Below are 27,780 nucleotides of genomic sequence, written 5' to 3' on the forward strand. Positions count from 1 at the left end.
GGGAGGGAGGCATACAGTCCCACCCCATAGCTGCCGGAGGACGTAGTTTCTTTACAGGTTTGACAGCCAGAAGGTTGACGGCACTCCAGTGGATGCGCACACATCCAAAAATATATGAGCAGCACAAATTGGACTTGATGGGGTTAAGAAAACTAAAAGAGGACACACAGTTGGGTGCGTAAACAAGTAGGGGTGCGTCTCAGGGGAGGTTGAAAGTTTTTAAATGGCCACAGTTTTTAGATTTGCTGAAACTCAATCAGTCCCATACAGAAGAAATATGGTAATGCTTACAGTACTATACATCATAAACAAAATGTTTAAAATTGGTAGTAACAAGAAATGCTTGGGAAGTAATGGAAGAGAGGAACATTATCCATAGGAGAAGCCCGGTGACACAGCAGATTTGCGCTGGGAACAGCCTGAATAAGAAAGAGAGAAAACAGCCTGACAACCCAGAGGTTTATGCTCGGCAACAAAGTATTTCAAATCTGAAGGAAACATAAAGACTGTCTCAGACGTATAAAATCCAGAGGAATTCAGCACCAGGAAGTCTGCATTCTAAGAAACGTTAAAAGCAGAAATTTACACACAGGATACGAGATAGAGAAAATAGTAACCACATGGACAAGGATAAACAGAAGATAGACCTTTTTCTTGAATTGATTTAAATGATTGGCTGGTTGAATGAAAATAGTAAGAATGGGGCCTGCAAAGATGGTGCAAAAACTAAGAGCACTGCCGGATCTTCCAGAAGATTCTGCATCCAAACGATGCTTCACAACCACCTGTAAACGCCAGAGACTCCACCACCCTCTTCTGGTCACTGGAGGAACTGCATGCAGGTGGTGCACAGATACACATGTGGACAAACATTCACACATGTAAAATAAAAATAAATCTTCATGGAATAAATTAATAAATAATGTCTCAGTTACTTTTCTATTACAGTGATAAAGACCACAACAGAAAGCAATTTGAGGAGAAAAGGGCTTTATTTTATATCAAGCATGTAGTCTACCATCCAGGGAAGTCAGTGATGCTTACTGACTTACTTTTAACCTGCCATCTTCTATAGCCCAGGACCACCAGTCTAGGGGAGCCAACACTCCTAGTGACTTGGGTGCTCCCAAATCAATCATTAATCAAGAAAATGTGCTACATACTTGCCTACAGGCAAATCTTTTGGCGACATTTTCTCAACTGAAGAGTCCTTCTTCCCAAATGACTAACCTATGTTAAGTTGACATAAAACCAGCCCATAACAACCTGGGATAAAACCGGACTCGCTGAACATAGCGGACAATGAGGACTACTGAGAACTCAAGAACAATGGCAGTAGGTTTTTGATCCTACTGCACATACTGGCTTTGTGGGAGCCTAGGCAGTTTGGATGCTCACCTTACTAGACCTGGATGGAGGTGAGTGGTCCTTGGACTTCCCACTGGGCAGGGAACCCTGATAGCTCTATGGGCTGACAAGGGAGGGGGACTTGTTGGGGGAGGGGAAGGGAAATGGGAGGTGGCGGGGAAGAGACAGAAATCTTTAATAAATAAATAAACGGAAAAAAAAATCCCATAACAAAAGGGAAAACCTAGGGAAAGTACCTTAAAACCACATCTCAAAATAACTGTAATGACTGTGAGAAATTCAGACCAGAAATCTACATACCGTAAGATTCTATTTGTGGAAAGTTCTAGAGAGATGTAAATTAATCTATAATGATAGCAGAACAGCAGGTTCTGGAGATAGAGATGAGGGGTGATTGGGATACAGAGATGATGTCTTAATTGTGGGATGGTATCACAGGTGTCCTCAACGTCAGAACAGCATCATCCTGCTTGAATATGCACAGTTTATTTATCCTGTCAATCACACCTCAATAGAGATGGCTAAGTGCTGATCTAATATTTTAATAGAATAATCTATTAAATCTGGTTTTGGGTTTAAATTTTATAAAGTCTAATACATATTGATTATTTCAGGTGAAAACTTAGCACCCAAAGATAATGTCTTAATTTCGAAGACTTCATTAACAAAGGGTAAAACATCTTAGTAGTGACTTCACGTCAACTGTATGCTGAAGTGAGGACACCATGAAACACATGTTTGATTTTACTTGCTGGTTTTTGCCTTTCTCACGTGGCTCCTCTGAAACATGAGGTACCCCCACTGCATATTTCTACTGAACTGTTCTCGCCACAGAGGGAGATTCAGCTGAGCTACTCAGAACACACTGGCGCCCACATTTCTATCCAGCAATGAGTAGTCAGTACAGCCTCTTCCCAAAGATGTCCACACTGCCCTCACCAGGTAAATAAGCCATCCTGCTGACAGGGGAAACTCTCAATATATGATTACTTCATCAGTCTTGAAATAAGGCCATTGTTGGATATGGTGCATCTGAGTGATTTCCGTGGGATCGTCAAAGTCCTGGCAGAGGAGAGAGAGGGATGGCAGACAAATGCCGAAGAAGACAGTATGGAGAGAGAGAGAGAGAGAGAGAGAGAGAGAGAGAGAGAGAGAGAGAGAGAGAGGAGCTGATGCAACAACAAACAGACATGCCCGCTGGAGCACTGTATCAAGTCCAGTAGGGTGATAGCTATGGAATGTGGGAAAGGCTTGGTTATCCAGGAAGGGCACAGCTCTCCAGTACCCCAGCATGAGCCCCAGAAAGGTCATAAAATCATGGCCTTCAGAACTCTAAGATAATTCCATGCTGAAGAAACTAAATTTGGGGTCATTTGTTAGAGTGGCAGCAAATAAATGGCACAGTGTTGTCAGGAGGCCGCTCGTTTGTCCTGGCCGCTTAACCCTGAAATAACCACACAGGGACTGTATTAATTAATCCACTACTTGGCCCATTAGCTCTAGCTTCTTATTGACTAACTCTTACTTCTCAATTTAACCCATTTCTAGTAATCTGTGTGTCGCCGCACGGCTGTGGTTTCCCAGCACCAATTATATGTGTCTGAAACTGGGGTACTGCTGCAGCCAACAGAAAAACATTTGGGAAAGGCTTTGGCTTGGGTAATAGGAACAGTCAAGAAGAAGAGTGTAGTGGGAAAACGCCTCCCACAGACTGTTGACAGAAACTCTGAGAAGAAAGTGGAGAACACAGGAGAGAGCCTGCCTGCCTCGGAGAATATTTAATTGTTGTTAAGCGTGTATGACTATATGTACCACTGTGAGCGTTCAAAGGCTGCTGCTGCTGCCGGAGGCTGAGAAGGGAGTGAGGAGTATGTGGCCGACCAGAAAACAGGGAGCCTTCGGATGGCAGCCGAAAGGCAGAGTGAGTTTCGCCTGGCAGTGACCTGGAAAGGACTCCTGCCAACGGTGAGTGGGGATGAGTAGCTGAAGGGATTGCAGAGGTGGTCTGTATTCCTGCTGCTTGTGTGGAATGTCAGAAGCCAGAGGGAGGTCGAGGCAAGAACTGCTAAGTCAAGAGGAATGAAGACCTGATGGTCTGGGAACTCTCAGCCCATCTCCTTCACAGAAGACGACAACACAAGGCTGTCTTTGGGGGCAGATCACTTTGGAGGGGAGGCCAAGTGTTATGGGACAGTTTTTGGTAGTTTCTTTAAAGGGTTAAAAGATCAGAAAAGTTCATCGCCCAGAGATCTCTTTGACGAGATCGAGGGGGATTCCTGGGCCACCTCAGCCATCTGGGTGATGGAACTAGAGGTAGGAAGATGTGTGGAAGAGACTCCTATCTCACAGACAGGAGACCTTAAAGAATCCTGAGATTTTTAGGCATACTAAGAATATATATTAACTAAAACAGCATGACATTTGGCATAAAAACAGACACCTGAATAAAAAATACAGAATATAGCACTCAGAGATAAACCCAGGTTTCCTCAGGCAACCGACTCTCAACAAAGGCAGAAAGAGCGCACGTTAGGGAAAGGAATGTTTCCTCAGTAAGTGATGCTGGGAAAACTGGAAGCCAGAAGAAGAAGAGGGAAGGGGGGCAGAGAAAACGGGAGGATAAAAGAAAGAAAAAGAAACCCCCAGCTCTCATTAAATATGAAAATCAAATCAAGGTTGACCGAAGAATTAACTGGAAGATGTAAACTGGAAGCTGCTAGAGGAAAAGAGAGGTGACCTTTGGCACACTGAATCAGACAAGGATGACTGGGTCAGCAGCTCAACAGTAAAGGCAGCAAAGGCGAAAGCGGCCATCAGTGGATCCTCTCCCCATGACAGTAAATAAGCCACCAAAGAAAGAGAACAGACAGAATAAGGTAAGTATTTGAGAACTAGTCAACAGGGGTTTATACACTCAACAGAAAGGGAACTCAAATACAGCCAAAAAATAATAATAATAACAGAAGCCAATTTTTAAAAAGTAGACCAAAGACTCCAATAAACATTTATCAAAAGAATCTATGTAGTCAAGTGTATGAAAGGAAGCCCAAATCACTAATTATTACCAAAAGACAAAAAAAAATCTTTCCAAGGAAGTTCTCATATGTTGTATAGAAATATAAATTGCTACAGCCATTGTAAAGGGAAGAGTTGGAGTCCACTTGCTCCAGAGACTGGAGGGTCACTCAGAAGACCCTGGAAGCAGACTGACCCACACAGCAATACCCTCTCTCAAACACAGAAGGAAAGAGAGATCACTAAAATGGGCCCCGGCAATCACACATCTGGAAGCGTCCCTACTCATAGTCTCAGACACTCACACTCACAGCACTTAGGACAGGCAGCTCACCTAGGTGTCCATCAATAGATAAATGCAGCCCACCTAGGTGTCCAACAATAGATTAACACAGCCCACCTAGGTGTCCATCAGTAGATAAATGGGTGGAAAAACAATCATACATACATGTGTGTATATACACATACAACAGAATATTGATGCTGCTATTCTGATACATGTAGTAACATAGCTTGATATCCAGGACACGTGTTAAGTGAAATAAGTCGGTAACAAAAAGATAAATACAGCAGGCTCAGCATTCTATGAAAACTGAGAAACGGATCCTACAGAACAGAGCATGAAAAGTACTTCCCAGAGCCTAGGGAGAAGACTAAGGACCCAACAGTAAATGCAGTTGGTTAGGCAGAGTGACATCTAACGTTCTGCAGAAAGTAGGATAACCATGATTGGAAATATTAAATACTTCAAAATAACTAGTAGAAGAGATTTTGAATGTTTCCAGAACAGAATAGCAATAGATGGCTGGTGTGATGGCCATGCAATGAGCCTGATCTGATCTTCATATGCTGGACACGAGTGCCGAAATGCAGTTCTGTACGTAGTTGCGCTGTGTTCAACTACTGTTTATCAAAATATTCCCAAAGCACGTGTCTGTGATTCCAACACTTAGGGAACTGAGGAGGGAAGATCTCAAATTCCGGGCCTGCCTTGGTTGAATAGTGAAACCTTGCTTCAAAATTTAAAAATAGGGACTAGAGAGATGGCTCAGCCAGTAAAGAGTATGCCATGAAAGCATAGGTACCTGCGTTCAGAACCCCAGTAGCACTGTAGAAAGCCAGCTAGGCAGTGCATATCTGTAACCACAGACCTAAGAAAGGCAGGGAAGGGTGTGTGGATCTCTGCAGCTCACTCGTCAGCCAGTATAGCCAATCAGCGAGCTCTGGGCTCCAGCAAGTATAGCCAGTGGGTGAGCTCTGGGCTCCAGCAAGTTTAGCCAATCAGGGAGCTCTGGACTTCAGCCAGCATAGCCAGTCAGTGAGCTCTGGGCTCAGGTAGAAACCCCCACTCAAAAAGAATTAGTGGAGCATCATAAAGGAAGACTCTTGACATGGACCTCCGACCTCCACATCCGTGTGCATATGAACACACATGTACACACAAACACGCAGAGAAGATGATGTTAAAGATAATAAAAAATAAAGTTTAAAATATTGCTGAGAATTTTATACTGGCAGAAACATCACCAACTTGAACTGAAAGAAAAAACATAAAAGAACAAAATAAATAAGGGCTCACAAGATCGGCCCCCCCAAACTCTACCAACAGGAAACAGGCTGATAGACTGCTGCAGACACATGCTCTCCTTCATGCGAAAGGAAAGCGGTCCCAGAGGGCTGGGCCACAGACAGGAAGCAGAGGTTCTCCTAAAGCTTTGAAACTCAGTGGAGTTGGTGCTGCTGGGCCCCAAAGCAATGGGGGATGGCAGCCCCTTTATTCCTTCCCCTTTTAAACAGGTATGTCTGTAACTGTTCTTCCTTTTCTTTCGGAAATGGCTGGCTTTCTTTTCCAGTTCCACAGACCTACAGATGGAAGGAAATTCCAACCCAAGTGCGGTCTCATCACATCTGATCTAAATTACTCAAGAGTGAGATTTAGGATTCTTTGCAAGTAAGACTAAAGCAGATTTGGGGCTTTGAGCTGAGGCTTTAAGCATTATGATAGGGCCAGGCAGTGATGGTGGCCATCTTTAATCCTAGCACTTGGGAGGCAGAGGCAGGTGTGCATCCGAGGCCAGCCTGGTCTACAGAGTGAGTTCCAGGACTTCTAGGGCTACACAGAGAATACCTGTCTTAATTAATTAATTAATATAATAATAAAGACTGCTGAAGGATAGAAACGAGACGGTTGTAATTTGCATGTAGGACAGTCATAAAAGACATGAATCTTTGGGGGTAGAGGATACAGTTTGCAACATAATGCTTCTCCAAAGGGGTCCGGGAACTAATCACTAACAGCAGTCAATACACCACCTTAGGTGATAAAGGAACCTTTACAGGCACAAGACACTGACTGGATGTAAGGGACCATCCTGGGCTATCCAGGTAATCATGGTATCACAAGAGCTCAGGGAGTAGAGAAATATCTCATCCAATTCCCAAAGTTGAGTTTCTCTTCCCACCAATAAAGCTGAAAATCCACACCCGAAAGATATCCCAGAGGCAAACCCAGCCCAGGGCTCCATGGTCGAATGAATGACCATGGGAGCAAGCAAAAGCCTCTTCTCGGGTACACTGGGCAGAGGGTTTTAAGCCAACTCAAAAGGCCCATGAATCTCTTACCATATACCATGCACAATAGCTAGCTTAAGGATCTAGAACTATCTAGGCAAGCAGGAACTGTGCCCTCGTGAAGCTCACAGAGCACCCAGGTTTTCTTAGCAGATAGTGAATGGCAGGAAATCTCGCTTTTCAGGAGGCAAAGAACAAAGCACATAACCCCCGCCTGTGTCCTATGAGCCATACCAGCTTACATAGTTCACCAAATGTCTAAGAAATTGAACAACATCTGTAGATTTCCTGTTTCCCTAACAGTTGTTACTTATCCACACGACAGATATCTTAAATCACATCCCATAATATCAGTCCAGAAATTCTAAAATAACAGTTTTGTTATTTGTGTTGAATATGAAATGTTTCCCGAAGGGCTCATGTTTTAAACCCATGCTCCCCATCTGGTGGTGTAATCTGGGAAAGCTATAGAAACTTTGGGAAGTGGAGCCTGGCTAGAGAAAGTGGGCCACTACTAGGTGCAGCCTTGAAAATATATTAGTCCTCACTCTTTCCTGGCTTACTCTCTGCTTCCTGGCAGCCATGGTGTGGGCTGTTCCACCCTTGCTTCTCTGGTCTGATGGACAAAACCTTCTAAAACCGTGAGCCGAGATAAATACATCTTTCCTGCTTCAAGATGTTTGTACCAGTCACAGCCATGAGAATCCAACGCAGTTGTCTTCCAAGGAAGGTGTGTTGGAAGAACACAGGCATTTTCACAGGGAGATGCTGAGCCATCTTCCTCCCATATCTGATGAGTACTCTCTGACTTTAACCTCTGCAATGGTCCCCAGCGCACTAAGACGAACGTACAACTGCTAACAAGCAAGCACACGGCTGCAGTTGGTTGTTGAATTTTCTTACTCTTACTCTTTGCTCTTTGGGGAGGCAGGGGTGGCATCACTCAGCTCCCAAATGAATCCCACATGGAGAGTTATTCTTTCTTATAAATACCTGGTCTTAGCTTGGCTCATTTCTAGCCAGATTTCCTTAAATTATCCCATCTACCTTTTGCCTCTGGGCTTTCATCTTTCACTGCTTCTGTATATCTTTTCTTTGCTTCTTACTCCGTGTCTGGCTGTGTGGCTAGGTGACTGGGTCCCGTCCTCTCCTCCTTTTCTCGCTCTTCTCTCTTTTCTTCTCTATTTATTCCCTCTATCTGCCCCACTTGTCCTTTTTCTATTGGCTGTTCAGCTCTTTATTAGACCAATCAGGTGTTTTAGACAGGTCAAGTAACACAGCTTCACAGAGTTAAACAAATGGAGCACCGGACAGAAATCTCAAGGTCCAAATCTGGAGCAGAAGGAGAGAAAGCACGAACAAGGAACTCAAGACCGCGAGCGGTGCACCCACACACTGAGACAATGGGGATGTTCTATCGGGAACGCACCAAGGCCAGCTGACCTGGGTCTGAAAAAGCATGGAATAAAACCTGACAATGAGGACTACTGAGAACTCAAGAACAATGGCAATGGGTTTTTGATCCTACTGCACGTACTGGCTTTGTGGGAGCCTAGGCAGTTTGGATGCTCACCTTACTAGACCTGGATGGAGGTGGGTGGTCCTTGGACTTCCCACGGGGCAGGGAACCCTGATTGCTCTTTGGGCTGACGAGGGAGGGGGACTTGATTGGGGGAGGGGGAGGGAAATGGAAGGCCGTGGCAGGGAAGAGACAGAAATCTTAAATAAATAAATAAAAGGATGCAACACATCTTTAACTAATACTCCACACACAAAATAAATAAATAAATAAAAGGATGCAACACATCTTTAACTAATACTCCACACACAGCCTCCCACCTGCCTGAATGCACACTGCACAAATACCAGAATACTCAAACCCATGGCACCTTCAAACTATCACCCTGACTGCTGGTCCAAGGCAAACATCAGTGCCTACTTCTCCAGCCCCTGGCCACCCTCCAGCTATGCTGTACCTCTTTCCATTGGCTTCTGTTAAAGGCCTTTCTACATATAACCTCTTCTACCCATAGAGATCAGACTTCCACCTCTCCCCACCCCAGACAGTCCTTTCAGCTTCCAAGTCCTAGCTGACCTGGCCCATTTTCAAGGTGACCTTTCTCTGGTGACCACTGTCTCCCACCCAAACTGAATCAAACCCTCCTGCATCACTCTTAATTGACAGTCTATATGCATCTGCTCTGTGGTTAAGTAAAGCTGCTGTAATTCAACAACAATTTCTGGAGTTTGCTGTTTTCTGCCTTATATTTTAGGGCAGGGACTACATGTATATTTTTTATTGTTGGCATGTTGTAATGTCATTGTTCACTATATATATATATGTTATACACACACACACACACACACACACACACACACACATATCAGGCATTGTTGCAGAGGCCCCATTAGGGAGGTGCTGCAGGATCTGTCACTGAGGTGAGGAGACCAAGGCACAGAGAAGCTAAGTCCCACCGGCAACAGTGACAAAGATGGAAGGTGGTTCCAGTCACTGGGGCTCCAGGGCCCCTGCTTTGCAGCACTACTCTCTCTTGGCTTTACAGAGGCTTGTCAGATGTGTGTAGCAAGCAGAGCTGAGGAAGCTGCACCCAAAGAGAATGTAGCCACGGGCAAGCTCTTCGCGCAGGTAAGACAGGCACAGGTACAGGTACAAGCAAAGATAGAAACTATCAGGACAAAAACCATCCCTAAGCAAAGAGCGACTGATCAGCAGCCTTCAAAGTTCTGCAACACCGTTCCGTACGGGTCCTTCCACCACAGTCCTGGGGGGAACAGTTCGCTGTTGGATCGCGTATCTTTCCACCATACCCCCTCATGCCTCGCCCCACTCTCAGAACACCCCCTGTTAATCACACACTTCAGGAGAAGAACACGAGAAAAGCAGCAAAGGGGATCCCCAAACGCAGGAAGGAGAGCACACCCCCAGACTCCTCCTCCCCCTCCCCCACCCCCACCCCATGCAAAGAAGGATAAAAAAATTTTTTACCTTGAAATAGAAACGCTTTGCTAGCATTGTGTAGTCCAGCCACCTGAGTGACCCCCAGGGTCGTGTTCACAAGGTCGAGTTCTGTGATAATGTCCATCTGAAGGTCAGGGTCCATCCCGAAGCCCAGGACTGGGAAGAAACAGACCAGGTAGGTTTAGCAGACAGAATACAGGCTGCCATCCACACAGAGCAGATTACAGAGGAGAGACGTGGCTGGGATTCATCGAAGGCAGTGAGCAGGGCTGGGGAATCGCCCCAGGGAGGAAAAGAAAGCAACTCTGCCCTACACTCCCTCTGAAGGCTCAGTTTCTTCATACCCTCCCGCGATCCACTCTGTTATAGATGGCTAACCCCACACTCAAACTCCTGGAGCCAAATAATTTTCAGAATTCAGAATGTACCACAAGTGGAGAAGGAAACATGGTCGGCGCACATGCTATGTTTTATGTAACATCCTCTGCAAAGGCTGGGTTGGGGCCCCATGATCACAATCTATGGTATTTCTAGATTGAAGAAGAACGATGCTTTCTCCTAATTGACTTGATTAGCCCAGCATCCCTTTAGGTCACATTTTGTCACCAAATGAATTGAACCCAGGGCAGTTTTGTTGCCTGATAAATTGTGAAGAAAGTTTGGGTCCCTAGACTTTTTATATGTGAGGATGGGATGTGGGTGAGGACTGTGGCGCTAAACAACCTGCTCAGACTCAAATAACAAACCCTGCACGGAGCAATTCCTATCACCCAGGAACCACCCCCTGCAGCACACAGTGGAGAATGGTGGCGGCAAAGGGCAATGCTCAGACTAGCAGGCACATATGCCCCTCCAAGGATTCCGAGATAGAAACTTAGATGCCCTGACACCTCTTACTAGGGAAGAAATATGCCTGAATCCCCTTGTCTGGGAATGGCGGATCCCCGAGGGTGTCTCTTACCCAGGGAGTGTTCGGTGGAATGACTCATTCATGATTGCAAAGTGATTTCCAATTACATATATTAATAAGGCTACAGATCACTCGGAGGGCCCGTTGTTTGAAGCCATTCACGAAGACTCTGCTTAGCTGCACTTAGCATCTCAATGGTGGGTTCTGATTGCGCAGTTGGAAATTTTTAATCAGCAACAGCTGTCAACTCCCCTCTGATGGCAATGCAGTCACCCAGGCGGGATGCAGAGAACAGGCACCCAATTTGTCCCACAGAGACTCAGTGAATATTCATCAGGACTTCCTAAACCCCCACAGTCCCGCCTGTCCTTCTCCTACCCCTCCTGACGATATAGATTAGGGGAAGGAAATGCACCCTTCCCTTCCTCTTTTCCTACTAGAAAGCAGAATCAAGAAGGGTGCTTTGGAGTTGAAGCCCATCATTGTCAAGATAGCAACTAGGTTAATTCGAAGGCGCGGGACTCCCTTCTTGATTTTTGTCAGGCTCCCCCCTAAAGAGCCCCATCATCCAAGCTCAGAGTGAGAATTTCGTCCTGAGATGCAGCCAGTTACAAAACCTCATGACGCAAAGATAGCTCTCTCATCATTGTGCGCATTCATTTATCAGCAGTTTGAGCACGGGCCGCCTGCAGAGCATACTGGGTATCCTACATGTGATGGGCACTAAGGACATTCTCAGGCAACTTTTGATCCCGAGAGGGAGGAAACAATGAGGCTACTTTGGCAATAAATACAGAAAGTATTGGAATCGAAAACAATTCAACAGGGCAATAGGACCTGGCTAAAGGAGCAGAGCCAAAGCCTGAAGAAAAGCATGTCCACCTATAGAACACAGTGAGGGCAAGCCAGGAACGCCATGGACTGTTCTAGAAACAGGGATAGGCTGGGCTATAGCAGAATGGGTACAGGCAGAAAGAGATCAAAGGCAGGTGTTCTCCTTTTCTCTCCATTGATATGATAAAACATTATTCACAACCCATCATTGAGGGAAATCAGGGCAGAAACCATAGGGGAACCTGCTTGCTGGCTCACTTGTTGGCACCCTACAGGCTCAGCATAGCTAGCTTTATTAAACAGCCCAGGCCTCCTACCCAGGGAAGAGTGCTACCCAGAATGGGCTGGGCCCTCCTGCATCACTTAACAACCAAGACAATCCCTCACAGACCAACCTGATGAAGAAAATTACTCACTAAGTCTCTCCCTTCAAGGGCCAGTGGGTAAGAGCATCTGCCAACAAGCCTAAGTCCCTGAGTTCAAGCCTCATGACCCACATGGTGGAAAGAGAGAACCAACTCCCACAAGCTGCCATCTGACCTCCAAACTTGTGCCATGGCCAGCATCTCCCCACAGCCTCAGTCCACATACACAATAAGTAAATATTTAAAAATAATTATAAAGATTCTCAGCCTGGCGGTGGTGGCGCACGCCTTTAATCCCAGCACTCGGGAGGCAAAGGCAGGCGGATCTCTGTGAGTTCGAGGCCAGCCTGGACTACAAGAGCTAGTTCCAGGACAGTAACCAAAGCTACAGAGAAACCCTGTCTCGAAAATAAAAAAGAAAAAAAAATATTCTCTTTGCAGGTGACTCTCTTCTCAGTTGACAGTACCATCCAGGGAGTGCAAGGGCCAGATGACAAAAGACCTTGTGACAGGCGACAAGGACCGTGGATCTTATCTGTTCCTAATGAGCTAACACTGAAGGGCTGTGAGGTGTGTGAGGATGGCTTGCATTTAAAATATGGATCTATGTTAAGCCAGTCTATCTTTAAACCAGTGTGCTATTGCTCATGCTACATGCCTGCTCCATTCACTTTGCTCAGGGCCTGCGTGGAGCAAAGCAAAACTAGGAGAGATATCCTTCTGTTTTCCCAAGTGGCAGCCCCACGAGCCTGCTGTCAGGACTTGGGAGCCTGGATGCCAGCCGCTCCATGATCACCTTGAAGAGACAGGAAAGGAACTAATATTTCAGTTTGATCTATAGTGTTCTGAACCCATACAGCACAAATTAAATCAAAGAGGATCTCAGAGGACCGCCCCGCTGTCTTTATCTGGCCAGGAACTTTGTAAGTGGTTGGTACATGTGTTGTTGGCCACACATCAAGAGAAGAGAGTGAAGCATCTCTGTTACCCATGCAGCCTCCCGCAAGACCTGGCATTGGACAGGCTCTTAATTCAGAATAGGTAATGTATTTGGTATATGGGGTATATGGTCCTCATAGTAAGGAAGACCATGAAAAGACAGACTGTGGTTACCCTAGTTAGGGTTACTGTTGCTGTGATGAAATACCATGACCAATACCTAGTTGGAAAGGAAAGGGGGTCTTTGGCTTACACGTCATCGAAGGGGCGCTACTTTACTGGCTTGCTCCTCATGGCTTGTTCACCCTGCTCTCCTTGCCCACAATGAGATGGCCCCTCCCCCATCGATCACCTATTTTAAAAATCACCTACAGGCTTGTTTGCTTGCTGCCTGATCTTCGGGAGGCATTTCTCAACTGAGGTTCCCTCTTTCCAAACAACGCTCAGTTGTATCAAGTTGACATACACTAGCCAGCACAATGGTTGACTGAACAACTGACCTCCAATCTTAACCCATTCCACATCCTCTCTCCGTGTTGTGTGACTTCACAGTTCCTTCTACTGGAGTGAATGGAGGCCACCTCTTCCTCGGCTCTGATCTCAGCTGTGTACCTGGTCTTGGCTATGGTGGCCTTCGGTGACAATGTTTACAGAAGCAAAGACTTGAATGTGCTCACATGGTGGGACTTCTTCACCATGATGAGATCATAGCCTTAGGAGTGGTCCCTAGTCCACGAGGACAGTGCAGACACACAGGGCAGGCAACTTGCCTACATGTGGAGGGGCATTCAGCTGGACCCTCCTACATACCACAACACCAGACCCACCTGCATGCATCTGAACACAACCTGTTGCTGTAAGTCACAACTTGAGGTAACTTGCTGTATTGTGGCAACGGATAATCACTAAGCTGGTCAGCCTGAAAATACGCAAGTCTCTCCATCTAAGGGGGTCTGTAATGGAACAAACCTAAAGAGTGCCCAAGCAGACCCTGTGGAACTGACAAAGCACCCTAATAGTATCCCCAAGTCTCCATCCCCAAATGAGAACACAGTGCACTCGATCCAGAACATACTGTGGAAATGCCAGTCCTCTATCATTGGGAATTAGCACTCCTGAGAACCGCAGTATCCTCCTCTGTAGAAAGGACAGTGCGGCTTCCCTGACACCTCAGGTCTGGGTGACAGCCTCACAAACAGGCTCAGGCTACATACAGTACTCAGCTGGGGTTTGGTTCACATGTCTCTCATAAGACTAACTCTCAAACCATTCCAGCCTTGATCCTGCACTCTGCAGAAGTTAAAGAAGAAACTCAGGTGGCCCTTTTCCTGGCTGCAAACCGTTTTGTTCTTTATATGAAGATATGCCAGCCATACAAATGAAAAAAGAGAGAGAGAGAGAGAAACCAATTGGCTTCCAGATGGAGCTCTGTTCTCTGCTTTTAATTAGACCCTTTCAGGACAATGCCCAATGCTGATGGAATAACACATTGCACATGGCATAGGGAATCAGGAAACCCATCAGTAAGGAGCCATCCTCTTGGCCTCTCCTGAACCTTGCATCACGAGAGACGCTAGCTCCATCCACCATGTTCCATTTCCAGGCTTCTGTCTGCTGTCCGTGCAGCCAGCCCCTGCCATTCATCTCCTAGAAAACTCTATATTAAAGTTTTCTACTTTTGACATAGCTGTTCCACAAATGGCTAAAAGCGGGCATTAGAATTAAGCCGGATAAAAAGCTCCTGGGGAGGAGCTATCTTCGGAGCCGGAAAGCAGCAGTCGGTGTGGCAGAGGCACTTGAGGTCTAGAGCTGCTGTTCAGAACTCACTCTAGCTGCGCTACCTGCTGTTTGCCGGGCCACTGCTGGCTGCTCCTCAGCCCTGGCCAAGGAGCGCTCCAGCCCAAAGCCCTTCAGTTCCCCTTTGATGCCCAGGACTGAGGCTTCCAAGCACAGCTCCCAGGGTCTGGCTCACTTCAGATCTAATCCACCTCATGGTAGCAGCTGCTTTTCCGGTCCATGCAGAGCAAAGTGACACCAGACGGAGTGACAACCTCCTCTAATGACAGGATTGCATGGCCACTTGATCTCTTCTTTTCTTTTTTTTTTTATTTTTATGTTTTTTTGGTTTTTCGAGACAGGGTTTCTCTGTAGCTTTGGAACCTATCCTGGAACTAGCTCTTGTAGACCAGGCTGGCCTCGAACTCACAGAGATACATCTGCTTCTGTTTCCCGAGTATTGGGATTAAAGACGTGCGCCACCACCAACCAGGTACCTTCTTAATACCTTGAAGACCAAGATTCTAGAAGAATATACTTAATGATTCTACAAGCTGGCACCTGCTTGATAGGATTGGGGATGGGGAGGCACATGCTGAACCACCTGGGAATTGCCTCAAATAGAAAAATCTCTCCTTTCCAGCAGGGGGCAGCAGGAGGCCCTGAGTGAACACCTGGGGATGTGGATGCTTTGGGTACCCCCTTCACTCTCTGCCCTAGTGACCTCCCCCAAAATAAAAACTGGAAAGCAAGGAAGGCTTAAGCACTGAGCTCATTGTAGTGGCCTTTCCAAGCTCCAGGAGGAAACCTGTGGCTGTGGGATGCTCCTGAGTCTGTGCTATGAGTCCACCCATCCAGCCACTCCAGTGCGCCTGGAAAGCCCAGAGCTGGAGAAGGGTGCACCCCGCCAGGTCTCCACTCTGTACTCCAAAGGTTCTCTGGGTCAGAGTGGTGTGAGCAGCTTCCCCCACGGCACCTGCTATGAGACGGTGGCATGGGAAGCTGTCTCTGCACTGTGATCCTGCTTTAATTAAAATGTGTCAGATAGCATCTACTCATTTCCATTAAGTGCCAGGGAGACCGGAGCAGCTAAGTGGGCCACATGTTTACTTCCTCTAGGTCTGCTAAAATCCCAGACAACAATTGTCTCGCTTGACAAATAAACTCTCCCAAGCAGCTGTTTGGAGCCTGATACAGTAATCACCAGTCGGCCTTTGCAACCTAAAGATGGATGTGGGATGTGGGGTGTGGGGATGGAGCTTCCTGTGCAAGATCAAAGAGGCTGCTTCGAAACTCCCCACAGCTACTCCCTCCAGCTACAAGAAACTCCAAACATACAAAGCAAGGGACAATGTCTTCTGTTTCCTTAATTCTTCCAATAATTTATGTAGGAAAGATAGTACTCCCGGGGAGCACAACGGTTGGCCCTGCCTTGGGGACTGTTTGAGGGTTGTCACAACCTTAGGTTGTTCCTGTCTTTGCTCAGTGCTTCCTTGAGCCTGGACCAAAGCCTTCAAGACACAACTCATACTTCAGCTCAAGGCCTGGGCAAAGCCTGTCAGGTGCACAGCCTCCTCGCTCCCTCCGCCATGAAGCCACCTTCCCCTCCCATGTATGTCCCGAACACCAACTTCTTGCAGCCCACTTCTCCTCCACAATCACCAGGTGCCAACAAGAATACTTTGCAGTTCTGCAGAGCTGGTAAGTTCCCCAGCCATCAAGAGCAGAATCTCCTCTGTATGCAGTGCCTAGCAAGCCACCCACTGGTTGGACTCTACCTCGGGGTCTCTGCGACAGAAGTCTAATGGAAACTCAGCCTGGCCCTGCATGGACACGGTTTTGGCAACTTTTCAAATGAGTAATAAAAACAAAGGATGTAGGCATTTGGGTCATAATATGGAAAGATACGACAATGACCACCAGGCTGCTCCCTGTCTTCCCTTTCCCTGTAGGATGTGCCCTGCTCAAGACTCTTCTCCTCCTCCCAGAGGATAGCCCAGCACTAGCAGGTCGGGCCCTCATCTTCCTGGGGCTAGTTCGTTGCAAGAAGCAACTGTGCTGAGCTCCACTCAGCCTTGGGTCTAGTGGCTGCAGAGGGAGTTCCGGAAAGACTCTGAGGTTCTTTTGTCCCTAGAGAAACGTTTCCTTATCACTCTAGGATTAAGCAAAGGAAAGCCTTCATCCACTTAGGTCCTGAGAACTGAGAGGAGTTAACAGCCCAAGGGGTGCGCCTGGAGCAAGAGGGAACTTTTTAAGTCAATTAAAGGGGGAGAAGGGGTCTCGGTCCTCTCAAGGTAAACCAGCTGCCTGGCCTGGGAACTGAGACTGAACCTCTAGAGGGGGAAACAAGGGTGATAAAAGAGACGCTACCGAGGGAAAGGAAATGGCCAGGCAAATGGAAGTCTGTCGTCTAAGAAGGCAGTCTGATGTCTGGCTGCCAAAAACTACCCCTTCCACTCTTGGCCCTGTTGGTCCACTTCCTACCCCCACCTAACCCCGCCCCTGTCTCCTAACAGTTACTACATACTGCTCAGTAAAGTAGGCTACATTTTCCAACCCCCGGGACTTGGGGTCAGGGAAGCCTGTGGAAGAGGAAAGAGGGGAGAGAGCTTTAAGAGTCCTCACAACCACACGTCCACAGGCAGAACCTAGTTGGGACTTGGCCATCAGGCCAATCCCTTGGATCCCGGTCTCCGCCCTGCAACCTTTGATGATAGCAGGAGAAACAAGATTTAGGGGTCAAGAAAATCTTGGGTTGTCTCCACTGGTTCAATTTCCCCCTCTAATGTTTGTGCGCCCAGTCCTTTGGGCTGGGAGAGGGGTAGAGAAGAATACTCCTGGAGTTTCCTCAGGGAGCCATGTAGGAGCCACGGAAGCGCTCGCCGGTCCCGTTTTCTCCCGCAGCCCTCTCCCGCGCAGCGTCCGGCTCCTGGGGCCCTGGCCGCGCCCGCTAGCTACAAGCGCTCCCTGTTCTGCGGGTGGGACTTCCGCAGCTCGGGGACAGTCGCGTCCACCGAACGCTGCAAGTTCAAGGATGTAAGGCTCGCTGGGCGCGCTGCAGCGGGTTCTGACTCCCCAGAACAGGGAAGCTGGCTGCTAGCCTCACTTGGGTGCAACCACTGGGCCGCACCCCTCACACTGAATGCCCTCAGCTGCGTCCCCAGGGAAGAGGACGCTCACGGGGGCATCTTCCCTAGCGCTGTTATCCCGAGCTGTGCTGGCACGCTGCCGCCCTTCCCTAGCCGGTTAGAGCTAGGTTCCACGTCTCTGCATCCCCGAAGAGCGCTACCACCACCACCACCTTCCCCCCATAACCCTAACGCCCAGCCTTGCTTACCTGTCCTGGCGGTGCACACACAGAACCACAAAACTAAAATCACATCCATCGGCATGGCTCCGGAGGCTCCCCGCCAAGCAGGGTGCACCAACGCCAGCAAGAAACCAATGCTTCAGAAAGCCGCGGCGCTCTGGGCTTGGAGCGGCCAAACTTGCTGGCGGGCGGCAGGGGAGGTGGCTCGGCAGCGCCGGGTGCCGCGCTCAGGGATCGCGCCCGGGAAAGCAACCCCGGCCGCCCCGCCCCCAGCCCACCCCCCCACCGCGGACGGCGGCGGCGCGGGGCTTGGGCCCTGAACCCCGCTGCGGCTGCGCTCCCCCTGAGCTAGGGCGGGAGCGCCGGGCTCCGCCACTCCCGCAGGTTGCCCTGGGCGCCTGTGCGGATCCCTCTCGCCTCTGGGGCTCCCGAGCAGCGAGGAACCTGGCTACTGGCGCTGCGCGGCTTCACGCCCCCGCCTTTGCCACTGCGCCGCGCTGCGGGCTGCACAAGTTGCCACAGTTCATTCCCGCCGGGTCCGAAGCCTCCCAGCCTGCGTGCGTGGGTTTTGTTCCCTGGGGGAACACGATGTAGGAGGGGCCACGGAGTGCTCCCAGCCCCTTGGAAAACAACTACTAACGATTCACTCCAGCAAGTGGGTGGGGAGGAATAGGAAGAGGGGTGGAGGAGGTGATGGTTGGGTTCCCAAGGGCCACCTGTACTTTGTGTCTGTCCCAGGCCAGAGGCCCCTGTGACTGAATGCTGGCTTTTAGGGGTACTGGTGGAGGGTACTGAGAAGGAAGGTACGGAACAAGTCCCTGAGCTTAAGCAATCTATGGCTGCAATTTAAGGAGTTTTTGCAAAGCCTCTTTCTACAGGCCAAATGCTGCCACACAGGGGAAATTCTAAACCATTTTTTTTCCTCCTTTCTCTCTTGTGTGACTTTCTGGATGGTTTTATCCAAACCTGGTTCTCTGGGTTCCCCCCCCCCTTTGGGACCTGTACCAGAGTACCAGTCTGTAGAGAGAAAAGCTGGGCTTTGCTGGCGACCAGTGGACAAGCAGAGGAGGAGTGTCTCCAGTCTAGGATTGTCTATTACCGAACCGCCCTAGGATGGTCCCTGTCTGCCGGCTATCTAGGGCTTCTGTAGTCACAGGACCTGAAAGACCACAGCCTCTGGTTTACACAATATGTTAAATGTCATGTGACTGGAAGCCCCGTGGGCCCCAGCTTCTCCCAACACCACTCTGAGGTGCATAAACCCATACATTCTCCAGAATCCCAGAGGAAAAAAAGATTAACTTCTCCAAAGAGCCCTGCTTCGCCCCCAAGGGTTCTCTCTGGCGTTTATACATTCCCCGTGTTCCAATAGCTTTAACTTCACACACCTTTAGCCCAGGAAACCAGTGAAGATCACAAACTTAGTGGCACAGCTTCTGAAGAGGAAAGGTTCTGCCTGTACGTCCCTCTGACCTCTGCTCCATTTTTCAGGACATTGTGTATACATCGTCCACTTACTCCATATACGACTCTCCCTGGACAGGTGACGAAAGGGATCCTGCATGGTAAGTCTCAGCTTGAAAAGTGCCCTCTGCAGTGCAGATTAACTAGACTGTTACAGAGTGGATGGTGTCAAGGCTCAACTTACTCTCCAGTGTGCGTGTGTGAGCGTGTGTGTGTTTGTGTTGGAGATCAGAAGAAGATATTGGATGCCCTGCTGCCGGAATTACAGGCTATGTGACATGTGTATCTGATATTTATTCTTCATTTATTTATGACTTTTAATCACTGAACCATATCTCCATATCCAACTTTAATTTTATTGGTTATGTATCTGAGGAAAACCTTGAACCCTGATCCTCCTGCCTTCTCCTTCTAAGTGCTAGGATTATAGGTCTGAGCCACCACACCTAGTTTATGTGGTGCTGAGATTGGAACCCACAGCCTTGTGTATTCTGGGCAAGCACTCTAACAACTAAATTGCCTCCCCAGCCACTTACTCTCCAACTTGGCCCCAGAGCAGACCCTTATTCCCGGAGTGTGTTGCCTCTAACACCAACGTTAAAACCATACACTTTATAGGAAATAGGATTTCCGTGTCTTACTGGGCTTCCTGAGTAAGGACACCATATACCAAGCTGCACTGTGAGAGCCATGACCCCTCCAACTCTCCTTCAGTCGTAAAAGCCACTCCATAGCCTTTAGGTTCTCTGAACTGTTCTTCCCAAGCTCCTCTTATTGATTTCCAAAGACCCAGAAAACCTCAGAGTCACAGTGGACCCAGCAAAGAGAACCTGTGGCTTAGATTATTTTTTTTGAGCCCTAATCTTCAAGACTGTGTGTTCTGGTCCTGTAGGATGGGGTTTCAGTGTGCTTCATTTTCAAAAGTTAAGTGAGACATATGTTCTGTCACGGCTCTGCAGCTCCACGTCTATGAGCAGTAACAAGAGTTAATCTTGAAAGACCCTAATTTCTAGGGTTCAGGGAAGGATCCCCCAGACTCAATAAGCCCCGCCAAAGGATGCAAACAGCAAGAGGATTTTTTATTGTTGAAGGCGCCTACTTCAACAATAGTTGAGGGAGACTCAGTATTTATAGGGTCACGGGGTTACATAACGGGGAAGCATAGCAACAGCAACATCATTGGTCAATTCAAATTAACATATGGGGTGGGTCAACATCAGGACAAAAACAAGTCTAGATCAAGCCAGTTTCAGCCGGTTTGTGCCCCCTCAGGTTTTGATAGATTACACAAAGGACTGGGTGCTTTTCCTTTTTGGCGGGTGCAACCAACCCGTCTCAAGACTGCTTCTGCCGCCCACAGATACCCAGTTTTGCCCTGGCCTAGTTGATCATAAAAACATCTTAAGTTGGAGACTAGGCTTGGGGGTTTTTCAATCTCAACAAGATGATAAATCTTCTTTAAATAACTAAGTGCTCCAGTCTCCTCAGGTAAGGATTTGGGGTGTTGGGCCAGCAGAGAATAGGCCCAGTGAGTTTCTGAGGTGCAGAGAATAGACCATGTCCAGTGGAGGAAGGTGGCCATATAACGGTGCTCCTGACAGCCACAAGACTTTCAGCTTGAACCTAGGTCTGTGTTAAATCTGCTGGGGACAAAATGCCACAAAATGGGTGCTGAGTAGCTGGGGACTGGAATTTTCCAGTGGTAAAACTTCCTGTGGGTCCCTCTGTCTCTCTAAGTAAAGCTAAAGAAAGCCGTTTGTTACACCAAGTTAGACTTGGAATCTTTCTTCGGCCTGTCTGCACCCTCTTTATTTCCTCCTCAGGAAAGTCAGTCAACATTGTGACATATATTCCATTTCTGTGAAATCTCCAGAAAAACAACTTATAGAAACAGGAAGTTGACGAGTGGTTGCCTCTATATAAGGAGAGGGGACAAGGATCAGGGGAATAATGGCTGAAAGAATGTAGGGTTTACTTCTGGGGCGGGGGTAGGGGGATCACAAAATGTCCTAAGGTTGATGGGTGTATGGCTCTCAGAGACTTCACAGTATGCTAAAAAGCCATTGGATTGTGTACGTTGGGCAAGTCATGTGGCAGGTAAATTGTATCCCCAATTATTTTTGGAAACTTCCTTAATGATGTCTGTAACACAAACAAGTAGGATTCTCGGATTCTGGTTTCTCCCTCTGCCCAAAGATGTTCCCTGTTAACTTCTCAGGGAAGGGTTAGCCTTCACTGTGTGATCCAATCAAATAGCCCACAGTTACACTCAACAGCCCTCAGCCTGCATGCCAGCCATCAAATCCTGCAGAGTCCATGAGGAAAGGGGGGGGGTCTTCTTAGCCTCCCCGGGGTTCCCCTCTGATCCTTTCTCATTCTTCCCAGCTGCTCTCACTGTCTCCACACTTGCCCCTTACAATTCAGTCACCCATAGAGGAGAAAACTGTATCAAGTTCATGTTTTGGTGGCAGGGCACAAAGTAATCAAGCTGGAATGGAGCTGGAAGTGTCCTGTCTGCTGGCTGCGCTTTCACAGTCCTGGAAAGGTACCCTGCAGGCTACTGGGAGAGCATTGTCATCAACAGTTCTTACCCAGCTGTGAACCATGCATGCTACACTACCTGTCTGCCAGACAGGATGTGCCCATTGGTACAATAGTGGCATGGCCATAAAGGGGGTAACCCACCATCTTGTAAAGATAATTATCAAATCATATTCCCTTGTCCCTGTGTTGTTGTTGTTGTTGTTGTTGTTTTTAACAATCTGACTGCCTCTCAAGGCCCTTACTCAGCTTCCTACGGCTCTCTGCCCCTGTGCCCTCGCTCAGTCTGGGTGGGCTTTCTTGCTGTTCCTCCCACAGACTAAATATCTGCTTTGTTTTCTTCCTATCTGGAAGGTTACATCCATAAACCTTGCGCAGTTCTTTTAGAACATGACTCTTGGATCTCTGCTAAAAAGTTGGCTCCCTAGAAACATGCTGCCTATAGCTGTATCTCATCAACCCCCATAGCCCTCAGCTTCGTTTGCGTTCCTTGTGTATGATTACCGGAAACAATATCACCCACACATTTACTTGTGTGTTCCGGCTGTAATACAAGCGCCCTGACAGTAGGAGGTTTATCTTTCTGGTTCACCTTAGTGTCTCTCCTCCAGAGCAGTGCCTGGCACAGTCTAGAGGTTTGATATTTGCTTATTGAATGAATGAAACAACACACTTGCCACAAGAACCAGCATAGAGGGCGTGGCTTTTCTGGTTGGCAATGACCAAGGCAACAGCCAGTCTGCCTTGTCCTGTTGGTCTCTGCGGCTGCTCTAAACTGACTTCCTTTGAAACAGTGGCTCCCACAGAGTGAGGAGGACTGAGACATCCTTGTCAATATACAAACTCATGCACAGATGGGGGAGATGCGAAATTGAAAAACTATGCACCTCTTTTGTGGCTTTCGAAGCGCCCCTTCCTAAGTCAGTCCTCTTTGTCCAAACAGCCTTGGCATGTCTTCACATTAGGGGCAAACGATCAATTTCCTTATACAATGAGAGAAAACGGAGGACTGGAAAGTCAGCCCTTAAGAGCACCCACTGCTTCTGACACAGGACCCGAGTTCAGTTCCCAGTACCCTCATCAGATAGCCCAGCTGCCTGGAACTCCAGATCCAGGGGAGCTGATACCCTCTTCTGCCTCCACAATCACCCGTACTCACACGTGCATTCACACACACAGACCCACATAATTAAACTTTAATAAATAATAAATATTTTGAATGGCGGCAGTGAGAGGCTAGTGTTATCTCACGCTGGAGTATGCCTCCCACTCTGCCCCTGGTGCCTGAGAATGAGACCTTATGTAGAAACAAGGTCTTTGTACATGTGATTAAGTTAAACTGAGGCCATCAGAGAGAACTCAATCTAATATGACTGTCAGACTCCCTGTTTCTGGAAAGTAGAGCAGAGGAGACACCAGGAAGAACAAGGGAAGACAGAGGCAGCTGCAGACTACAAAGAGCAGGGGCTACTACGGACTAGAAGGGGCGGGACAGCATACTCCCAAGAGGGTTCAAAGAGAGTTCAGCCACAGCCCTTGATTTCACAGCCAAAGCTTCAGAGTTGGGAGTGGCTAAATCTCTGAGAGTCAAAGTTCTCAGACGCGAACAGCTCAGTTAGGACGGCCCTCAGACACCAGTAAAATACCAGTTTGCTGGTGGAGCGAGGAAGGTGTAGCAACAACCAAGTTTCCTCCACAGGTATGGCACCAAGGGCCCTGCGGGAGCCGGAGCACAGGTAAGAGAAGGTGCCTTCGGTTCTTGAAAGGCGTGTGCATTCAGAGATGGGTCGGATGGATGTGCCATCCTCCGGGCCACTGTTCCTATGTGGGTATTTAGGCTCTGCTGATGAAGGTTTACCTTTTCTTTCATGGATACAATCAACTTCAATCACACCTAAATTAGGGAACCTTTCTTCTTATTTAGCTGCTGTAGCCAGTCTTAGAGCTTCAGACACTTTTAAAATAGAGCTGGATGTGGGTCAGTAGGGAAAATAGGTAGAAGAATCTATAGAGAGACCCATGGATAAAGACAGTCCTTAGTGCTTCTGGTGAGGCTGTTCTAATTCATTACACCAACAACCTCAGGTGAAGGTCAGGTTTCTAAGGACGCAGTCAAGGTGTTGATGAGTGAGGCTGTTCTAATTCATTACACCAACAACCTCAGGTGAAGGTCAGGTTTCTAAGGACGCAGTCAAGGTATGGATGAGTGATAAGTTAGCAGGTGTCATCCAGCCCAACAGATCGGGGCAAGCTGTTCCTCCTCTGAGCTCTGGGTCCGTGACCAAGGAGGACCATGCTCAGAGTGGTTGCAATGGATTAACTCATGCGTTCCCCCTAAACAACCTAACTAGCAGATGGGATTATTATACCTATTTTATAGACATGGAAACAGCCATGGTCCTGATAAATAACTGAGCCAAGCTCTCAACTCAGGCAGGATAACTCCAGGCACACCCTGCATTATTAAACTATACCATGTGTCCTTGAATGAAGCCTATGAATTCATTCTCCTTGTGGAGGTCTTTAGGGACCTCAAACCAACCACAAGCCACAGCACTACCCCCTGCCCAAGACCTGAAATTCAGCAGGAAACCAACACGGCCTCTCATTAGTACAAGGGGGAGTCCTAAGAGAGCAGAGCCTTCTGTGAAAGCCAGAACGGCCTGGCCATCTGCCCTCCCTCCAGGCTCGACCCTGCCACAGCCATCTGCCTGCCCGCTGAGCTGAGTGAGAACAGAAAGCGAAGTGACCTCATCAAGAAAGAAGGGCCAAGGGTTTGCCTCCTTCCTCTGCATGGGATGGGAGAGAGGGAAGTGGGTTCAAAGGCCAGAGTGCTAGAGAAAAACCACTCACCATGGCCAAAACAATGGAGAAGAGGTGATCCAGGGGACAGCAGCCCTGTGCCATTTAAACTGAATCCAGAAAGGTTCTCTCTGCCTGCCATCCAGGGCTGTGCGCAAAGAATTCACCCTGGCCTTCTTTTCCAGGCCTTAAACAATCCTTTATACATACATGTTAGGACCACACTTATCATTGTTCTACAGGCAAACTAGGAGAATGGCATACTTTCAATTCACAGTGAGATAGGAAAGACCCTGCCTGCCTCACCACGGTGTGAACTGAAGGCTGGGGTGGAGCTCGGTGATCGAGCAATTGTCTAGCAGGCACAAGGAGCTGGGTTCAGTCTCCAGCACCACAAAATGAGGTGTAAAAACATAAGGGTCAAATATAGCTCTCATGAACAGGTCTGCCCACCCAAAGCAAGGGAGAGCTATTGGAGAGCAGAGAGCCGTGGGGTGGGCAACGGGAGCAATGGCTTTGATGAGAGAAGGCTTTATGCAACACACTCTCACAGTAGCCTATGGAGTGGATTCTGCCATCTCCAATGCTTTTAGACTCTTACTCACAGCCAAAAGCCAAACACCGTCTTCTTGCTGACAAAGTGACAGTGAGCTCCTCCACATTTCTGGGTGGTTCTCTGGCCCCTCCTCCCCACCTCAGTAGTCTTATTAAGTAGTAGTGTTAACAAGGATTCCATCTGGCGTCAGAGAACAGGAAAAATTCCCAGATAAATAACCACTGTTTTGAGTAAACGTTTTAGAGCTGGACAATTTAAAGCTATTTCACTTGCTCTATGAAGCTCTTGGGGACCCAGGTCCTTGCAGATCTCTTTTCCATCATTTCTTAGACGCAGCTGTTAGCCTTGTTGTTCTGTTTGGCTGCCAGCACTCCAGCCATTGCATCTGCATTCCAGATAGCACACAGTGGAAGAGAACGTGCCTGCCTGGGAACTCCACGTAGCACTTCCATTTACCTATTGACAGAACCTATTCTCACAGCTACTCTGCACACACCCGCTGCCTACTGATGCATAGTGGCCACAAAACACACTGCCGGCTTCTCTACCTATTTATTTGGAACTCTTAATATTCAGAAGAATTAACAGTGTCCAACTATGCATGCTGTTGGCAACACGAAGCATTGGGTCTTGCATAGCTGCAGGTTGCCTAGGGTTCAGTTCATCTACTGATGAGCCATTCTGATGCACACTGCAGGAGGCGGGCTGGCCCTCCTGCCAGCGCAGGTCTGTGATGTTAGCCCAGCTGCCCTTCCTCTTTGAAGGCCATGGTACAGCCATGTTATCTTCTTCTCAAAGTCCAAAGAGGCACCAAGAAGAAAACCAGTGGGGCCTTAAAGGTCTAGACACAGACAGCCACTGCCTCCTCTGCCCACAAACCACTGAACAAAGCCCAGGTTTGTATCCAAGGTCAAGGGCCAAGATACATAACCCACCCGTGATGAGGACATCACAAGGGTGTGATCTGGAGGAGGGAAGGAAAGCCAGGGTAACAGCACACATGGCTAGAGTCAGACAGTCCTTAAGAAGAAAAGACAGGTATCCTGGGGGACTTTTCAGCCCCCTGGCCACCTCTCAGAGTAGAGCAGCTGTGTGGGGTATCAGCACGTGGCCTCTGCAGCCACTGATTTTTTCTCTTGCCTCAAGGCCCTGTGTAGATTAAGAATGTTCAGACATAGTGGACAATGAGGACTACTGAGAACTCAAGAACAATGGCAATGGGTTTTTGATCCTACTGCACGTACTGGCTTTGGGGGAGCGAGCCTAGGCCATTTGGATGCTCACCTTACTAGACCTGGATGGAGGTGGGTGGTCCTTGGACTTCCCACAGGTCAGGGAACTTTGAGCTGATGAGGGAGGGGGACTTGATCGGGGGAAGGGGAGGGAAATGGGAGGCGGTGGCGGGGAGGAGGCAGAAATCTTTAACAAATAAATAAATTAAAAAGAAAAAAAAAAGAATGTTCAGAAAGAGCCAGGGAGAGCGGCAGGAGCCAGCAAGCTGGCCATGGCCCTGTTCACTGTTGAAAAGAAGAAGCAGGGACAATCCTTTAATATCAGTTGTTTAAAAATTATAAGCCAACGGTGGTTAAGAGCACTGCCTGCTCTTCCAGAGGTCCTGAGTTCAATTCCCAGCAACCACATGATGGCTCACAACCATCTGTAATGAGATCTGGTGCCCTCTTCTGGTCTGCAGGCAAGCATGTAGGCAGAATAATGCATACACAATAAATAAATAAATCTTTAAAAAAAAAAAAACTTGAGCCAAGAAAGAATAATCATCCCCAAGATGGCTCTTGCAGGAACCACCAGTCCACTACCCTACAGATGTCGCACTCGGTGCTCTGAGGAGGGGAGTCTGTGCACTATCAAGTTCTAACTGGTGTTTCAACCTTAGTCCCACTTTCTGTCAGCATATATGATACCTTCAAAGTCCATCCATCATCTGCATGTGTGTGTATGTGTGTGCACAGGCACAGAAGTGTGTAGTGTGTGTGTGTGTGTATGTGTGTTTTCACTGGCCTGAAGTTTGCCAAATCGGCTAGGCTGGCTAACCAGTGAGTCTCCATCTCCCCAGTGCTAGGATTCTTCTTCATTTGGGTCTTGGGTAATCAAAGCAGATCTTCATGCTGGCATGGAAACACTGTACTGGCTGAGACATCCCCAAGCCCTGTTACCTCATCTTAAACTCTTCTGTTGGACCCTCATACTATCATTGTGTTTGCTTCCATCTACCTGCAAGTTCATCCCAGCAGCCCACTGACCCTTACCTTCCCCACATGCCAACAACCCATTTCAAGAAGCCAAGACCAATCCTCTCCACCAGATGGCATGTCTTTGAACCTCATAGTC

At 48.0% G+C, this 27,780-nt stretch overlaps 1 protein-coding gene across 1 annotated transcript in view; it reads right to left on the reverse strand.

The window, feature by feature from the left end:
• The window catches only part of LOC102002634 (protein kinase C-binding protein NELL1), a gene marked incomplete at its 3' end in the record, with an annotated part of 791,170 nt that extends 772,562 nt beyond the window's left edge, over nucleotides 1–18,608 (reverse strand). The window contains exons 1-2 of the mRNA XM_013354877.2: nucleotides 18,096–18,608; nucleotides 9,962–10,090 (exon numbers count right to left, since the gene is read on the reverse strand). Coding sequence (XP_013210331.2) covers nucleotides 9,962–10,090; nucleotides 18,096–18,150 — 184 coding nt within the window. The remainder of the gene's footprint in view (nucleotides 1–9,961; nucleotides 10,091–18,095) is intronic.
• Between the last annotated feature and the right edge of the window lie 9,172 nt (nucleotides 18,609–27,780).

Source organism: Microtus ochrogaster, unplaced genomic scaffold, assembly GCF_000317375.1.
Source record: "Microtus ochrogaster isolate Prairie Vole_2 unplaced genomic scaffold, MicOch1.0 UNK76, whole genome shotgun sequence".
Lineage (NCBI taxonomy): Eukaryota > Metazoa > Chordata > Mammalia > Rodentia > Cricetidae > Microtus > Microtus ochrogaster.